The sequence below is a fragment of the Salvelinus fontinalis genome, chromosome 31 (genome assembly GCF_029448725.1).
Source record: "Salvelinus fontinalis isolate EN_2023a chromosome 31, ASM2944872v1, whole genome shotgun sequence".
NCBI lineage: Eukaryota > Metazoa > Chordata > Actinopteri > Salmoniformes > Salmonidae > Salvelinus > Salvelinus fontinalis.
Window position 1 is genome coordinate 46,966,414 of NC_074695.1, and position 17,159 is coordinate 46,983,572.

General features: G+C 42.4%; 1 protein-coding gene across 2 annotated transcripts in view; it reads left to right on the plus strand.

Annotated features, from left to right (window-relative positions):
• Positions 1-17,159, plus strand: part of LOC129830412 (fibulin-2-like) — a 51,907-nt gene that overhangs the window by 24,534 nt on the left and 10,214 nt on the right. For both annotated transcript variants that reach the window (XM_055892974.1, XM_055892975.1), the window contains exons 3-8: positions 9,987-10,101; positions 10,798-10,927; positions 13,677-13,896; positions 14,238-14,462; positions 15,559-15,663; positions 16,430-16,531. In XM_055892974.1, the coding sequence (XP_055748949.1) occupies positions 9,987-10,101; positions 10,798-10,927; positions 13,677-13,896; positions 14,238-14,462; positions 15,559-15,663; positions 16,430-16,531 (897 nt within the window). The remainder of the gene's footprint in view (positions 1-9,986; positions 10,102-10,797; positions 10,928-13,676; positions 13,897-14,237; positions 14,463-15,558; positions 15,664-16,429; positions 16,532-17,159) is intronic.

Here is a 17,159-nt window from a genome sequence, read left to right on the forward strand (position 1 = left end):
GCCTCCTATTTTGGTCTGGCCACAGCACCTCATCTACATCACAAGCCATGTTCTCCCTGGCTCAACAGCGGGGAAAGAATCTTCTGGAGTGACGGATCCAGCCGCCGAAAGCCCCCACATCAACCTCAACACATCCATCCGCCATTGCCCGGAGAAGAGGCATGTGTGCGAGGGGATGGCGGTCATACACCTTCCATCGCCATGCAGAAAAAACACTCTTCAATCAGGTTTTGGAATGCGGAATATGGTGGAAGGTATAGAACAATAAATTGTGGGTGATCGAGGAACCAGTTGCGGACCAGAGCAGCCCGGTGGAAACTCACGTTGTCCCAGATGACAACATTACTGGGCTACTCTGGTCCACCCCTCCACTCGGTTGGAATGAGGACGCCATGTAGTGTCTCCAGGAATGTGATGAGAAGGGAGGTGTTGTAGGGGCCAAGGTTGGCATGGTGATGGATTACGCCTTGCGGGTTAACGGCTATTCACATGGCGAGATTCCTTCCACGCTGTCCAGGGACATTCACAATGGCACGGTGGCCAATAACGTTCCGGCCCTGTCCCCTTCATTTGGCTGGGTTGAAGCCATAAATGTAAATCTAAACGTGCTGAATTGCAGCGGCATCCGGCTCCAAGACTCAGAAACAGACAAGACAATATGTGACATAGACCGAGAGCAGTCAATATGGTGAGGCACTTTACACTGGATTACAGTACTGTACTGTGTCTATACAGTGCTGATATGATAGTAAATTCACAGTATAGTACTTACTTGCACATATTCATAGCGCTGTTCTTTAACCCTCTGAGTTTCGCTCAAATGCCACCCTGTAGACCTGTTTCATCCGGCTTCAATTGCGCTGTAACACACGGTCCAATGTAGACAAGCCCACCCGGTGAATGTTATTGAATATTGTGTTGTCTGCAAATATGTGGGTCTGGATTTCTCGTAATCTAATGGTATTATTTGCCACTACCATGTTCACAATAGGGGTCTCCTGTTCTGGCGTGAACAGCCGGTGTCTTCCACCATGGCCTGGCCGTCTCTCAGTTCTGCAGAAGATCCACAAATATGATATGATTGGTTACAGTAAGCTAAAATAATCAATTTTCTTTCAATATGAAATGACATTACTGTAACATTGGCCAACAATCACTGAGTAACATAGGCCCTACTGATATGTCGGACTGCAGTATACTACAGTATATACATAAAGAACAATGTGTAGATGGTAGGTAACTTATCGGTTCTCATTTGTGAATGTACGGATGATAGATGCAACCGCGTAGCGGCTCAGGTTGGGCTGAACTCTCTTCCCAGCCTCCCTCATACTCAACCCATGGTTGAGCACATGGTCAACTAATGTGGCCCTGATCTCATCTGAGACAACTGTCCTTCCTTACCCTCTTCCTCCTCTTGCTCTCTAATTCTGCCCACCCAACCCCCTGCATCCTTGGGCAAGTGCAGTCTCAAATTCCTGCTACATCTTCTTGATGAAGTGGCATCGCTGCTAAAAGGTCAGCTTCACTGTCAAGTTCCAAGGAAAGTGTTCCCAACACTATTTTCACATTTTTTGATTGTGAAAATATGGGCCTATTACACCCAGCCACTAAGCAGATTGTGGCCAGTAAAAGAGGAAATGGTCATTTGAGTGTCTTACCCTTACTTCTTAGGAAGTGAACAGGGTGGAGCTGTGTTGACTAATGGAAAATGTTCTTTTGACACAACGATCCTGATGAAATGTGGTTAAAAACCGTTTTTGGTTAAAAAACGTTTTTGGTTAAAAACAAGTTTTCGTGGAAATCAACCAGACAACAAATTTGACCGTTTTGGAGATTTTAAACAGATTGCAACAGAAGGGAAAAACTTTAATTCCCACTGAAAGGTGACTTCCAAGCTGTGTGGCTCCGCAGAGCTTTCAAAGATGTTCAAAAATAGTAAATATTAGTGTGATTAAGGCAAACACTTGCAGCCCACATTTTGATATTAGAGGAAGTAGGCCTAATCCAAAATATAATCAGTTGTTTTTAAGAATGTAGAACCATTTTTAAAAGTAATCCAGTCAGATTACAGTTACTTCATTTCTGTAATCTGATTACGTAATCCCAGTTAAATGTAATCCATTAATACCCAACCCTGGTTGTCCCATGATAAAATAAAATATTTCAAAAGAGAGACATGGTCCAAGATGGCTGCATTTGGCAGCAGTGGAGCCTAGTTGGTCTGGAGCAGCAACAGAAAGCGCAGCTGCCCTAATCTGTTATGAAATAACACCTAGAACAGGTACAGCTGAAGTTGGAAGTTTACATACACTTAGGTTGGAGTCATTAAAACTCGTTTTTCAACCACTCCACAAATGTCTTGTTAACAAACTATAGTTTTGTCAAGTCGGTTAGGACATCCTCTTTGTGCATGACAATTAATTCTTCCAACAATTGTTTACAGACAGATTATTTCACTGTATCGCAATTCCAGTGGGTCAGAAGTTTACATACACTAAATTGACTGTGCCTTTAAACAGCTTGGAAATTTCCAGAAAATCATTTGAGTAAATTGGAGGTGTACCTGTGGATGTATTTCAAGGCCTACCTTCAAACTCAGTGCCTCTTTGCTTGAAATCATGGGAAAATCAAAAGAAATCAGCCAAGACCTCAGAAAATACATTGTAGACCTCCACAAGTCTGGTTCATCCTTGGGAGCAATTTCCAAACGCCTTAAGGTACCACTGTACATCTGTACAAACAATAGTACGCAAGTATAAACACCATGGGACCACGCAGCCCTCATACCGCTCAGGAAGGAGATGCGTTCTGTCTCCTAGAGATGAACTTACTTTGGTGCGAAAAGTGCAAATCAATCCCAGAACAATAGCAAAGGACCTTGTGAAGATGCTGGAGGAAACAGATACAAAGTATCTATATCCACAGTAAAACGAGTCCTATATCGACATAACCTGAAAGGCCGCTCAGCAAGGAAGAAGGCACTGCTCCAAAACCACCATAAAAAAGCCAGACTACGGTTTGCAACTGCACATGGGAACAAAGATCGTACTTTTTGGAAAAATGTCCTCTGGTCTGATGAAACAAAAATAGAACTGTTTGGCCATAATGACCATCGTTATGTTTGGAGGAAAAAGGGGGAGGCTTGCAAGCCGAAGAACACCATTCCAACTGTGAAGCACGGGGGTGGCATGTTGTGGAGGTGTTTGCTGCAGGAGGGACTGGTGCACTTCACAAAATAGATGGCATCATGAGGCAGGAAAATGATATGGAAATATTGAAGCAACATCTCAAGACATCAGTCAGGAAGTTAAAGCTTGGTCGCAAATGAGTCTTCCAAATGGACAATGACCCCAAGCATACTTCCAAAGTTGTGGAAAAATGGCTTAAGGACAACAAAGGAAAGGTATTGGAGAGGCCATCCCAAAGCCATGACCTCAATCCTATAGAACATTTGTGGGCAGAACTGAAAAAGCGAGTGCGGGCAAGTAGGTCTACAAACCTGACTCAGTTACACCAGCTCTGTCAGGAGGAATGGGCCAAAATTCACTGAACTTATTGTGGGAAGCTTGTGGAAGGCTACCCAAATTGTTTGACCCAAGTTAAACAACTTAAAGGCAATGCTACCAAATACTAATTGAGTGTATGTAAACTTCTGACACACTGGGAATGTGATGAAAGAAATAAAAGCTGAAATAAATCATTCTCTCTACTATTATTCTGACATTTCACATTCTTAAAAGGAAGTGGTGATCCTAACTGACCTAAGACAGGGAATTTTTACTAGGATTAAATGTCAAGAATTGTGAAAAACTGAGTTTAAATGTATTTGGCTAAGGTGTATGTAAACTTCCGACTTCAACTGTATATTACCAATAGGCAGCAGTCATAATACATTTCACATGCAATAATATTGCACACTACACGTACTAAAAGACAGTACTTAACGCTGAAACAATAAAAATATATAAATATCAATGTTTATGAGAAACATTAAGAAACGTATATGAAATGGGATAAACCAAATAAGGAGAGGTGCAGGTGTGCAACCTGTGGCTAGAAGGTGAATTTGACCAGTGTGTGCACCTCATAACGACAATCCACAGAGGAGGTGAGTAGATTGGAACAGGTTGGCAGTAGAACAAAATTAATAATAAAGCTCAGGGATGGATTGAAATTTACAGGATGGTTACCTGGCGGAAAATGGGAGAGGGCCATGCTTTTTCAATTTCAGTGAATGGGAGGATATCATATATTTTTTTATCTAGTCTAGGGGAGGGTCATGTTATTTGTAATTGATGGAATTTCTATATTTCCCAGTTTTAATTTAGTCCGGGGGGGGGGGGGGGGGGCGGTAATGCAATTTGTAATTGATTACATTTCAATATTTCTCAAGTGTTTCAGAATTAGTTGCTTATTAGGCTATATATCCATGTGTGCCAGATGCTGCCCCTCGCCTCTGATTCTTCTAGGCGCGCAATATCTAGTGTGCCGATAGGCTATTTAGCGTGGTCTCAATCAAATTATCCATAGGCTATAGACTACAAAATGCATGCACAGAGAAGCACACAGCTGCTGGGATGGTGTAAATACAATGAAGCTGCATTACACACTGCAATGGATATCCCAACCCTCATTCCAGCCTGCTCTTCTCTTGCTGATGAAAAACGTGTTGTGTGCTGCCTAACCAATGGCTGTGCTGTGTAGACCTGCGGTGGCCGTTCAGGAGAGTCTAAGGCTTCTTCAGATTAGTTTTTTTAATTAGGCCTAGTCAAGATTTTTTGGGGGCGGGATTGGGCGTAGTCCAAAAAATATTGCGAGCTGACTAGCCTATGTTCTGTTCAGTTTGAGAAGGAGAGCGTGAAGAAGGATGACCGGCGGTTAACTTTGATACCTTACTACTATAGTTTATTTGATTAAAAACAATCTGTTTCCTCCCGAGTGGCGCAGCGGTCTAAGGCAGTGCATACATGCAGCTGTACGGTGTTACCTCCGACACATTGGGGCGGCTGGCTTCCGGGTTAAGTGAGGAGTGTGTCAAGAAGCAGTGCGGCTTGGCGGGGTCGTGTTTCGGAGGATGCATGGCTCTCGACATTCGCCTCTCCCGAGTTAGTACGGGAGTTGCAGCGATGGGACAAGACTGCAACTACCAATTGAATATCACGAAATTGGGGGTAAAAAGTAACCCCCCCCCCCCCCCCCCAAAATATATATATTATATGTTTCTTGCCCATGATGTATTTATCAGAGTTATTGACCTCACAATAAACCAGATTTGAGTAATCTTTGCTTATGGTGCTGAAACTGGTACAGCAGCCACTGCAGAATCAATCGGAAATGACAGCTCATGGTGTTGAAGGTAGGCAAATTCGAGTAGGCATAATTCATTTAAATCGTCGTCATTATGTTTTAGATTTTGAAGAAAATTCTAATGGATCTGATTATATAAAGTGGTCTGTAACAGCGCTTTGGTCCACGATGCTTTATGCTAGAAACAAGCTGTAAAATACCTGGGAAAGATGTGACTCCGATGTATATGGGAATATCATTGTTTGGTTTCTTTGACATTCAGAGGCTGAGCTATACAACCTTCTATAGCCTGGGAGACAAAACATTGTATTTTCTTGGGAAGTAATCTGATTCTGTCACTATCAATTGATTAAGCTGTTCCCTTTCTGTACAATAGAAGATGTTTAAACCCAGAGAGATTTTAGGGAAACACTTGTTTTTAGGGAAACAGCAAGTAGTTAAAGCTTAAATCTTTCTGCGTCGGTAGGCCTACTCTGTCTGGGGTGGAACGGTAGGCCTAACTTTTGAAAGTACAATGCTCAGATGCCTAATGGCGTCAAGATGTAATTATTTGCAAACAGGGACAGTTTCGTTGCAAACAGGACACTGATTTGGCCTGTAATGTCAGCAATTTGTGTGGTATTAAAAAACATTCTGCTAATATGTAAAATTTTCTCAGACATGCAAATACGATTGCGAGATTCATGCAATGATTTGACTTTAAAGGAGATCTTTCCATCCCTACTCTTGTCAACGGTGGTCTGTGAACCCACAACCTTCTGGCTCGCAGCCCTGTGCACAATCAAAGTTCCCGTGTTGCCATTTACTGCTAACAGGACGAATAACAGTTTCTAAAACACTGCTATCCACTTTGTTATAATTATTATTTTTGTATAGGGGAGGGTCACTTGTTTTGTTTCTCAAGCGTTCGGGGAGGGTTTAGGTAAATATATATTTAGCTGAAAGGAGGGCCATCCCTTTTAATTACAGAGAGGTCGATTTTCTCCGTGTAACCCTTATTATAAATCATGTATACTCCCTAATGAGTGTGTTCCTGCCTGACTATATTGTTGACGCAAGCCAGATCTGGATATCAGCTAAGTATATGATATGTTATAGCAACATGGGGCCTGAAGGCACAGCCCACTGGGCACAAACTGGTTGTATCAACGTTGTTTCAACGTAATTTGTGTGGCTCAGAAAAGGAAATCATCTCCAAAGTATCGCTATTTTTAAAACAAGCCATAGAAAGTTGGTTGCAATTTCAGTTTAATCCGCCAGAAAAGACAGAACAAATATTACAATAAATATTATGGTTAAACTAATTGATTAAAAAAATATATATATTTTTTATAAAAAAACAACAATTGTATAACATTTGTAAATTATATCATAAATAGGACTGATGGAGTTATGTCACACATGCAACTAACAAAAATATATGGAAATGTCTGCTCTACTCAAAATTACAAACAACTAATTGCAGCATTACCACAAAAATGGAAGAGGCCAGTGGAAGTAGGTTAAGGAAATTGTCTGTCGGCCCTGCATTAAAGACCAACATTGGTTAAAGAAAATTGTGATAATTGAAAAAATATACCAGTTTCATTTAAGTACTGTAACGTTCGTCTTGTGGTGAATGAACGGACCAAGGCGCAACGGGTGATGAATACATACTGAATTTATTAAATGAAAGACAAAACACTAATGAACACTAGAACAAACTACAAAACAATAAACGAAGGCAACAGACCTGAAACAGACGAACTTACATATAGACGAAGAACGCACGAACAGGAACAGACTACCTAAAACGAACGAACAAACGAACGAAACAGTCCCGTGTGGTATACACAGACACAGGAACAATCACCCACAAACAAACAGTGAGAACAACCTACCTTAATATGGTTCTCAATCAGAGGAAACGTCAAACACCTGCCTCTAATTGAGAACCATACCAGGCAACACATTAACCCAACATAGAAAACACATAACATAGTCTACCCACCCCAACTCACGCCCTGACCAACTAAACACATACAAAACAACAGAAAACAGGTCAGGAATGTGACAAGTACCAAAAAATTGACAGCTGTGCCATATAGATTGCAAAATAGTGAGGAAGAGATTTTTGATGTACCGATTCCCATGGCACATGGTTTATAAACTTTTCAATTTAAAATATTATGCAAAATTCTTTCAACTAAAATAATGTTATATATATGTGGGATATCTCAGCTCTGCAGATTTTGCTGCGAAAAGACAGAATAATTAGAAAATTTCCATTATGTACTTTGTTTTTGGTCACAGGTTCAGGAATGTCTGAAGAATTGCAACACTTACCTGGAGCTAACTCTGCAAATAGCACTGCTGGGTGATTTAAAAAGTCATAGTCAATCGATCAATAATATTATAATACTCTTAGCAATTTTTTTGAATCTGTAATATACAATATGTTGAAACTATGAGAACAAAAAGGTTCAGATCTTTTGTGAAACATCACAGCACAGTTAAAAAATAGATGGCAAATAGATGGTCAAACTGGATGGTCTTCAGAGACAGATGAGGATAGCTGCAGGATGGGACTAAAAACAAGCAAAAGAGAACTATTGTAGAATACACTGTGTCCATAAAATGTATATAGTATGTATAAGATGGAAGTAGAAGCCTAAGTGATGTTGTCCATTAGTTTACTCCATTTAGGAGAGGGGTGGTAGGGTAAAGAAATAAATACAACGTATAATATTGAGATCTCTATCTCAACCAAAAATCTAAGTTAAATAATAGGAATAAATCAAATCAAACATTAAATTAACTTTAAATCAAGTTCGAGTTGATTTAGGTCTGTTCTTTAACTTAGATTTTTGACTGAGGTGGAGATGTGAATCCAACATATCAATGATTATGTTGGATTCACGTCTCCAACTAAAACAAAAGTTAAAGAATAGGATTAAGAAAGTGGCTCAGATGGAACTATCCAAGCACTGGATACATCTCCTTTAAGTTTTAATATTTGGTTCCATTGTCAATTCGATATGACTTTTGTAATACAGTAAATAGCCTAAGGTTAAGGCTATCTTACAAACTAATGTAACAGTTTTTATTCAACATTAAAACGAGTAGCAGATCCACGGCCACATTCTGAGATTACTGTGACTATAAAAGTATTATTATGTAATGATGGAAAGTGTGTATGTTCAAGATAGCAGGCAAAGGTCGCTGGTCTGTGGGTTCTTCACAATATAAATATCTGTGCAGAAGCTCAAACAGCATTGATCACTTGCACTATGTACTTTTCATGTAATCTCAACTGTCATCCAGGTCATTTGGTTATGTTGGATGAACCTGGATGAAGCACATGAAGTTCATTTGTTATATTTTTTATTGAACTTTTATTTAACTAGGCAAGTCAGTTAAGAACAAATTCTCATTTACAATGACGGCCTAGGAACAGTGGGTCAACCGCGTTGTTCAGGGCCAGAACAAGTTCTTATACAAATTCAAAATATCTGACATTGTATTCCCATTCGCTCTTTGTTGTGCTTTTAAATGGTTTAAAGTGCACCGAAAACACATTTCGATGACGACTAAGCCAACAATCAGACATTGTTTTTCCATTGAAATGTGGTTGTGCTTTAAGATAATTGAAAGCATGGTGATAACACATTGGGAATTCAACAAACCTCAGGCTGTGTTTTTTTTAGTGGGTGAATAAAGGTTGAAATCTCATTGATCAACGTGTCAACCAACGATTACCCACATATCCAAGTTGAAATGACATGGCGTGCCCAGTGGGACGCCTTGGTTAGAAAACACGTTGCGTTAGCAACACAATTTGTAGCAAACAATGAGTTTGGGTGGGAGAAATGTCCTGAAAGAGGCACATCATAGATTCACCTAATTATACCAACCAGAGAGATACAGTATTGTAGGCTACAGGCCTACCTTTTCAGCGGGCATGGCTACACTCGGGAAACATATATTTATCCTGGAGGATTAGGTTCAGTCTGTCCAAAGAACTACAATACAGCACAGGACGCACCAATGAAAGTTGGAATCGATGATCTGGAGTCCTCGTAGTCATGACCAAGCATATTTTTTAACTCTAAATGAGACGCTGTTTTTTCCTCCGTCTGTTCCTAGTGATGTATGGGGGTGATAACGTGTTGCCTGAGCACTGATTAGCCTTCAAGCTAAAATATAGGATGTATTGGCTCTGAAGTGTACTTTATAGAGTCTAAGGTTTCACAGTGCTCCCTGCCAGGGAAACACACCGAGGTGGAAAAGAATAACATCGCTTGGTCCTCATTCTGCCGAATGTGTATTCAGTCTATTCACCAAAACACATTCAGACAAGGTCTACAACTCTTAAAATGCACTGTGGAACAGCAAAAGTCAAACTGGGATGCAGACACACTCTCAATAAACTTGCTAGGATTTATTCTATTTTGATATTGCATGGACGACAATCTTACACATTAAAACCTGACTTCCGTGAAGGACTGAGTGAGATCTGTAGCGTGAATGATACAGCCTGAGAGTCTGAGATTGCCCCGTCCAATGGTGATCTCTTCATTATCTTCTGTTACTTTCTTTTCTCCTCCATTTCACGTGTTCCCTCTGAAACACTGACTACAACCCTGTCTGTCTGTCTGTCTGTCTGTCTGTCTGTCTGTCTGTCTGTCTGTCTGTAGTTTCTTCCAAGGAGTTGGTGGAGATCTGTTGTGAGACTGGGGAGAAGTGGGCCTCAGCCAACGGCCACTGCAGCAACATGGAGCTCCCCAGAGAGGACAGACACTTCATCTGTCGGTAAGCCCATGGAGACACACTGGACACAAGTACGAGGATGCCCAATTTTTGTGTAGTAATTCCTCATTGGTAGGGACCTGAGTTTTTCCTGGTCATTCTCAGGGTCCTCCTTAGCTACAGAATGTCTTATAAATGTCAGCTTTTACTGCTTTCACTAATGCCAATGAGGGATGGCCTGTCTGCCAATTTTGTTTCTGCTTCAGCCAACTTGTCGTTGATGGCAAGGCAACCATTAGTTTAGTTCATTCTAATTTGTGTACATTTTAGCCTACTTAAAACATGATCATCTTATATATGTATTCTTACAGTGTGTGATTTCGCTTTCTGGGCCCATGTCGTTATTGTATAGCATGATTCAATGAAAGTTGTCGTTGATGTTTCGAATATGAAGGGAATGATCTGACTTTCTATCTACAATTTGATTACAAGTGCCAAAATATCAAAACCAAACATTTTACAGGCCCTCTCATAATCTTTCAAAAATTATATTATATTGCACAGCATAGTACTGTTCATGTTTGCCTTAATAGACTTCCAATTTGGTTCTATAACAATTCCAGACGATGCTAGTTTTGGCTAGAGCTAGGCAAAGATAGCCAACCTACTACTAGTCGAAGACCACAGTTAGGCATGGGTACAGTCGAAACACTGCCTCGCATTCTAACATCCCTCCTGTGTTTCTCTCTTCTCTGCCAGGACGGCTCAGAGACAGTGCTGTCTGGGCTCTCTGAAGGAGAGTCACTGCTTCTCTGGTATGAATGCAGCCAGAGAAGGAGCTGTGTGTGAGGTGGACAACAATGACCAGTGTGAAGCTAACTCCTACAAGGTAAAGGTGCTTCCCATGGTTCTGGTGGTTCTACACCAGAGTTGTGGGTTCGATTCCCACAGAGGCCACATTACATATAGTGAGTAAAGTTCTGTTGTTCTTGCCACAACCAACTCCTTGAAAAATATGCACCGCGGTGCACACAACTCCTACTTCTATTTTAACGCTGAATATATGTGCTTGGATTTGGATGAAATCATTTGTTAAATGTCCATATATTCTTATGCGACCCTGTTTCCTGAACTGTTAAGAGAGCTGACTGAATTTGCAGGGTCAGTCCCCAGAATGATTTAAGGTCAAACATAGCCTACCTGGAATGAATTTAAACCAAACCAACTATCTCTACAAGACATTAATAGCCACAGTTTCATCGATTAAATGTACAGTATAGAGACAACTTTAAAAGTAGTTTAAAGAAAACCTCCCTGCAGATTTCGACTGGCCCTGGTTATTGCCAGTGAAGACCACACCAAATCAGGAGGATCGTTTAGAATCCCTCTGTGATTCAACGACCTCTTATTCAATTTAGACAACTAACAGAGGGAGGACTATGTTTGTGGTCAAGGTTCACACAACTTTATGGTTCACAGTCATGAAACGAGGTTGCAGTGCTGCAGGAGATGTCTCATGGCGTTTTCAGCATCCTCTCTAGATCAATAGCTTGGACTCGCTGGTATTTTGAAAACAGCAACAATATTTCATATTTCTGGGAAAATTTAGCTATGTAGCTCAAGGTCTGTTATGGCCATCAGTGAGAGTCCAGGCATTGTTATGTAGTGTGAAGTGTATTAGCCCATAATTCCAGAATCATTCATCTGCCATTATACCTGTGTTCCAGGAAGTTCCCAAGGCGCCCGGAACAGTAGGGGGGTCATTATATATACAGTTGTTGCCAAAAGTTTTGAGAATGACGCAAATATTAATTTCCACAAAGTTTGCTGCTTCAGTGTCTTTAGATATTTCTGTCAGATGTTACTATGGATTACATATATATAATTACAAGTATTTCACAAGTGTCAAAGTTTTTGGGGGACAATTACATGAAGTTGATGCAAAGAGTCAATATTTGCAGTGTTGACCCTTCTTTTTCAAGACCTGGCATGCTGTCAATTAACTTCTTGGCCACATCCTGACTGATGGCAGCCCATTCTTGCATAATCAATGCTTGGAGTTTGTCAGAATTTGTGGGTTTTTGTTTGTCCACCCGACCACAATTTCTCAAAGGAATTAAGGTCTGGGGAGTTTCCTGGCCATGGACGCAAAATAACGATGTTTTGTTCCCTGAGCCACTTAGTTATTACTTTTTCCTTATGGCAAGGTGCTCCATCATGCTGGAAAAGGCATTGTTTGTCACCAAACTGTTCCTGGATGGTTGGGAGAAATTGCTCTCAGAGGATGTGTTGGTACCATTCTTTATTCATGGCTGTGTTCTTAGGCAAAATTGTGAGTGAGCTGAGAAGCAACCCCACACATGAATGGTCTCAGGATGCTTTACTGTTGGCATGACACAGGACTGATGGTAGCGCTCACCTTGTCTTCTCCGGACAAGGTTTTTCCGGATGCCCCAAACAATCGGAAAGGGGATTCAGCAGAGAAAATTACTTTACCCCAGTCCTCAGCAGTCCAGACCTTTTGCAGAATATCAGTCTGTCCCTGATGTTTTTCCTGGAGAGAAGTGGCTTCTTTGCTGCTCTTCTTGACACCAGGCCTTCCTCCAAAAGTCTTCGCCTCACTGTGCGTGCAGATGCACTCACACCTGCCTGCTGCCATTCCTGAGCAAGCTCTGTACTGGTGGTGCTGAATCAACTTTATGAGACGGTCCTGGCGCTTGCTGGACTTTCTTGGGTGCCCTGAAGCCTTCTTCACAACATTTGAACCGCTCTCCTTGAAGTTCTTGATGATCCGATAAATGTTTGATTTAGGTGCAATCTTACTGGCAGCAATATCCTTGCCTGTGAGGCCCTATTTTGTGCAAAGCAATGATGACGGCACATGTTTCCTTGCAGGTAACCATGGTTGACAGAGGAAGAACAATGATTCCAAGCACCACCCTCCTTTTTATGCTTCCCGTCTGTTATTTAAACTCATTCAGCATGACAGAGTGATTTCCAGCCTTGTCCTCGTCAACACTCACACCTGTGTTAACGAGAGAGTCACTGACATGATGTCAGCTGGTCCTTTTGTGGCAGGGCTGAAATGCAGTGGAAATGTTTTTGGGGGGATTCAGTTCATTTGCATGGCAAAGAGGGACATTGCAATTAATTGCAATTAATCTGATCACTCTTCATAACATGCTGGAGTATATGCAAATTGCCATCATACAAACTGAGGCAGCAGACTTTGTGAAAATTAATATTTGTGTCACTCTCAAAACGTTTGGCCACGACTGTATACTCAAGGCCTTGGTGTAATGTTAAATATTGTCTTTCACCACCCCGCCATGGGCTCTACATAACTCAAGTCGTATAACACTTCTGCACAGCCACACTATATTTCAATGGTCACTATTTCAGTTTTATGTTTCACTCTCCCCCCATGTAGCCCGAACGATATCCTGCTGAAACGGAAGATAGAGGGTTGAAATAATTGAGAGAGGTGGGGATAGATGTGAGAGAGGAACTTTGAGCTCCACGTTTTATATGAAACCCCTTAAACATAGCATACAGTATATTGTTTGACCGTACAGTCTTCTTCCAATCAGGCACAATGGATATGGTACATGTCGATGTTGAATCTGTCCACCCTATAGGAGTGTTGTAGCTGCTGCTCTCTGGGGCTGAGGTTCCGTAGCGAGGGCCACCGCTGTGAGGCTCACCAGTACCTGGGTTACCCCTGCAGCCACGTCTTCCTCACCTGCTGTGAGGGAGAGGAGAGGGAGGCAGGGGAGGAGGGAAAGGGAGGAGAGGGAGATGGCTGGGACAACCTCAAAGAAAGGCCCGCACTGGACCCCACTGCAGTGCCAAAAAGAGGTAGAGTCGTGCAGACACACACACACACACACACACTACTACACACACCACTGCACTGTCAAGGGGTAGTGTAACACACCAGTGTACTGCCAAAGAAAGGCATAAACGAGTGCCTCTTTACCTCTCCTTACTAAAGAGAGGCTTTGTAGTGAACTCTTCCCACTGTGCATCACACTACCCTGCCTGAATGAGGGCAGGTTATTACTACACTGTACACTCTTTTATAAGGGATAGTGTTCCTGTTCTGTATTCTCTTGTATCCAACCGCCTTGGTTCATCTGCTCTACTTGACCTTATTCTACCGTACTTGACTCTATTCTACCGTTCTCCTTGTTCTGTAGTGTCAGACACCCCGTTCCCTAAAGAGGCCTTCTCCATCGGGGAAGAGGAGGAGCAAGAGAGGGAGAACACGGCGGAGGGCCCTCCAGAGATGGAGGATGTAGACGAGTGTCAGGTGTACCAGAGCACACTGTGCCACCACAGGTGTATCACCACCCCCGGGTCCTTCAGGTGTGCCTGCTACCCTGGCTATGTGCTGCAAGGTGACGCGGCCAGCTGTGCACCAGGTAAAGGGAACACTTCTCGTAGGTTATTAGAGTATGTCAGACCATGCACCTTACAGTCCTCCACTACACTGTATGTGGAAGATCACTTCGCTAATAGCCTGGGTTTCCGACTGTTTCGGCATTGAATAACGGCACACAGTTGCCTTAATTGGCAAGACGACGGCAAGTTGGATAAAGTGGAAGCAGATTGGAAACCCTGAAGTATAGAACAGTTATGCAAATGTAAGTCCATAAAACCACTGAAAGAGGACTGATTCTGGAGCGTAGTACCTTTGTGCCGGGGAGGACATTGTGCCAAAGCAAACAGTATGATTGCCGGCATTCCGTGTTTCCAGATTCCTGCTAGTCTCTATCGATCTGTCTATATTTATCCACACTCTGACAGTATATGATTTCCCTGCTCTAACTGGAAAGAGTTCCTGTCTACTGTCTGATTGGATGATCATTGTTTATCGAGATAGAACATTCAGAATCCCTTCCTGATCTCGTAGAGGTGCTCACCTGATAGCCAGTAGGCTAATGCTCACCGTCATCTGATCACGTTTAGATTGCAGAGGCTTATCTTGAAGATTAAGCTTTTTTTTTACTGAAATAGATAGATGTCGTACCTGTATATCATTAACGTCTCATACGGTTTCGATAGAGCCTCTTGTCACAGTTATTACAACAGTAGCCTACATACATTTAGATGAGTGAAGAAAGTATTTCCAGGTATTTCCAACCTACTGCACTGTAGGCTACTGTAAGTGTATTAGACCTTTAATGGGGCTTTCATCAGCACACGCCTGTCTCAACAGGAATCTGACGTGAGACCTACTTTACAGAAAATTACAGTGAGTCTGCAGGTTGAGTCCCACTAATAAAAACACAGGTTTGTCTGCAGGCCACGCCTTTTCCTATCGTACCCCAACACTCTCTCTCTCTCTCGCTGAGGGAACTTTTATCTGTGCTCTGTGGCTGTCTACCCTCATATCTGTGGATGAATTGAAGGCATTTCACAGATTTCTCCTTGTCCACAAAGGTAGGATGACTTGGTGGTTTGTTGGTTGCTGTTTAATTAGTATTTTCCATGATAAGTTTATTCCTCTTTTCACAGAGACGGTGGATGAAGAGAACAGACTGAGAGAGGATGACAGGCCAGAAGATGGGTCTACCTCTACCGCACCCCCCACCACTACAACCCCTGTCAACCCCTGTGAGGGTGAGTACAACCTCACTGTAGGCCAGGGTGGTGCCTTTCTACTGTAAACCTGGCAAACCACAATGTCTACTGTGTTTTCACATCTTAATAAAAACCAGTTATTAGTCTTGATAGGAGAAACCAAACGCAGGTCTGGAATCAGTGTGTGAAAGTAGTCCCGTTAGCAATAGAGGAACCATTAGAGAACAGCATATTAGGTAGGAAGCAGAAATGTAAATCATTAGACAGCCACCCGTTCCCTTAAGAGACCCCGAGGCCCAGAAGGTTTTCACTTATGCACCCTTTCTAGTGTGATTCATGTCACATGACAGTTTTTCCCTCGATACCATTGAATACCATTCCGTTAGCTCCGTTCCCGTTATTACCATGAGCACTACCCAATTAAGGTGCCGCCAACCTCCTGTGGCTTAAATGTCACATACAAGTATTCCGATTGCATCAAAGGCCATGAAGCTCCTGTGTGTATTGAGAAGTCTCCAGCCATCCCTGTGTAGTCCAGCATGTTATATCTAGCGTGGGTCTCCTCAGGGTGTGTGTTTGCCTCCATAACTCCAGGGTGGGGTCCGGTCCCAGCGGCCGCAGGAGGAAATACAATACAAACAGGTCAGGGGTCAAAGTGGAAACAGGAAATGAGTGAACAGGGATACAGTAAATCACACAGAGGTTATCGAACACACACACACGCAAGGCCAGGGACCTGCCCACTCTGACTTATGTCACCCTGACTACAGTGTGTTTTGATGTGATGTTGTGCCCCTCTGAGCAGGAAATAGCCGCTGTATGCAACAGTGCTCCTCAGTGGCCGGAAGGCCTCACTGCTCCTGTTCCCCAGGGTTCTCTCTGATGGCTGACGGGCAATCCTGTGAAGGTAAGGGACTGGCACGCACACACACACAGAGCACTAATCCCCTTTTCTCATGATGACACTAGAGGAGACGCTCAGCTGCAGACAAACAGAACCTCATATATTCAGGAGCAGGCTCCACTATGGGATTAAATGAGTTTCTATCTATGTGATCTCACACTGTTCCTACAATACTACTCGTCACACACGTCTACCGGTTGACCAAATCAAAATCAACACACAATATGAGATTGTGTGGTTCAGTGGCGGTCGGGGACGTTTAAGATGAGGGAGGACGATATATATGTTTCACGAGTATGGCCTTATTTCTATTACAGCATATTGGATGACTGTCATTCATATTCCATTCACCCAGTTCAATGTAACGTCGATAGGTTTAGGCCACTGCATGATACTCAAATTCTCCCTGTTCCCATCATGGGGTTGCTACAACCTAGCCTATGAATGAAAGTTTACAACGTAAATGCACACAGGTCGAGGGAATCATTTGAGATGACAGACAGTGACACATTCAATACCGCCTTGCACAATCTTGCCTGCATCTAGCTGATCTAGGGTGTAATCATTCGTCCAACAGTTGCAAATGAGAGTTCTATTGGACAAATTTGTTTAGCCCCTTTTCGTTCCGTTT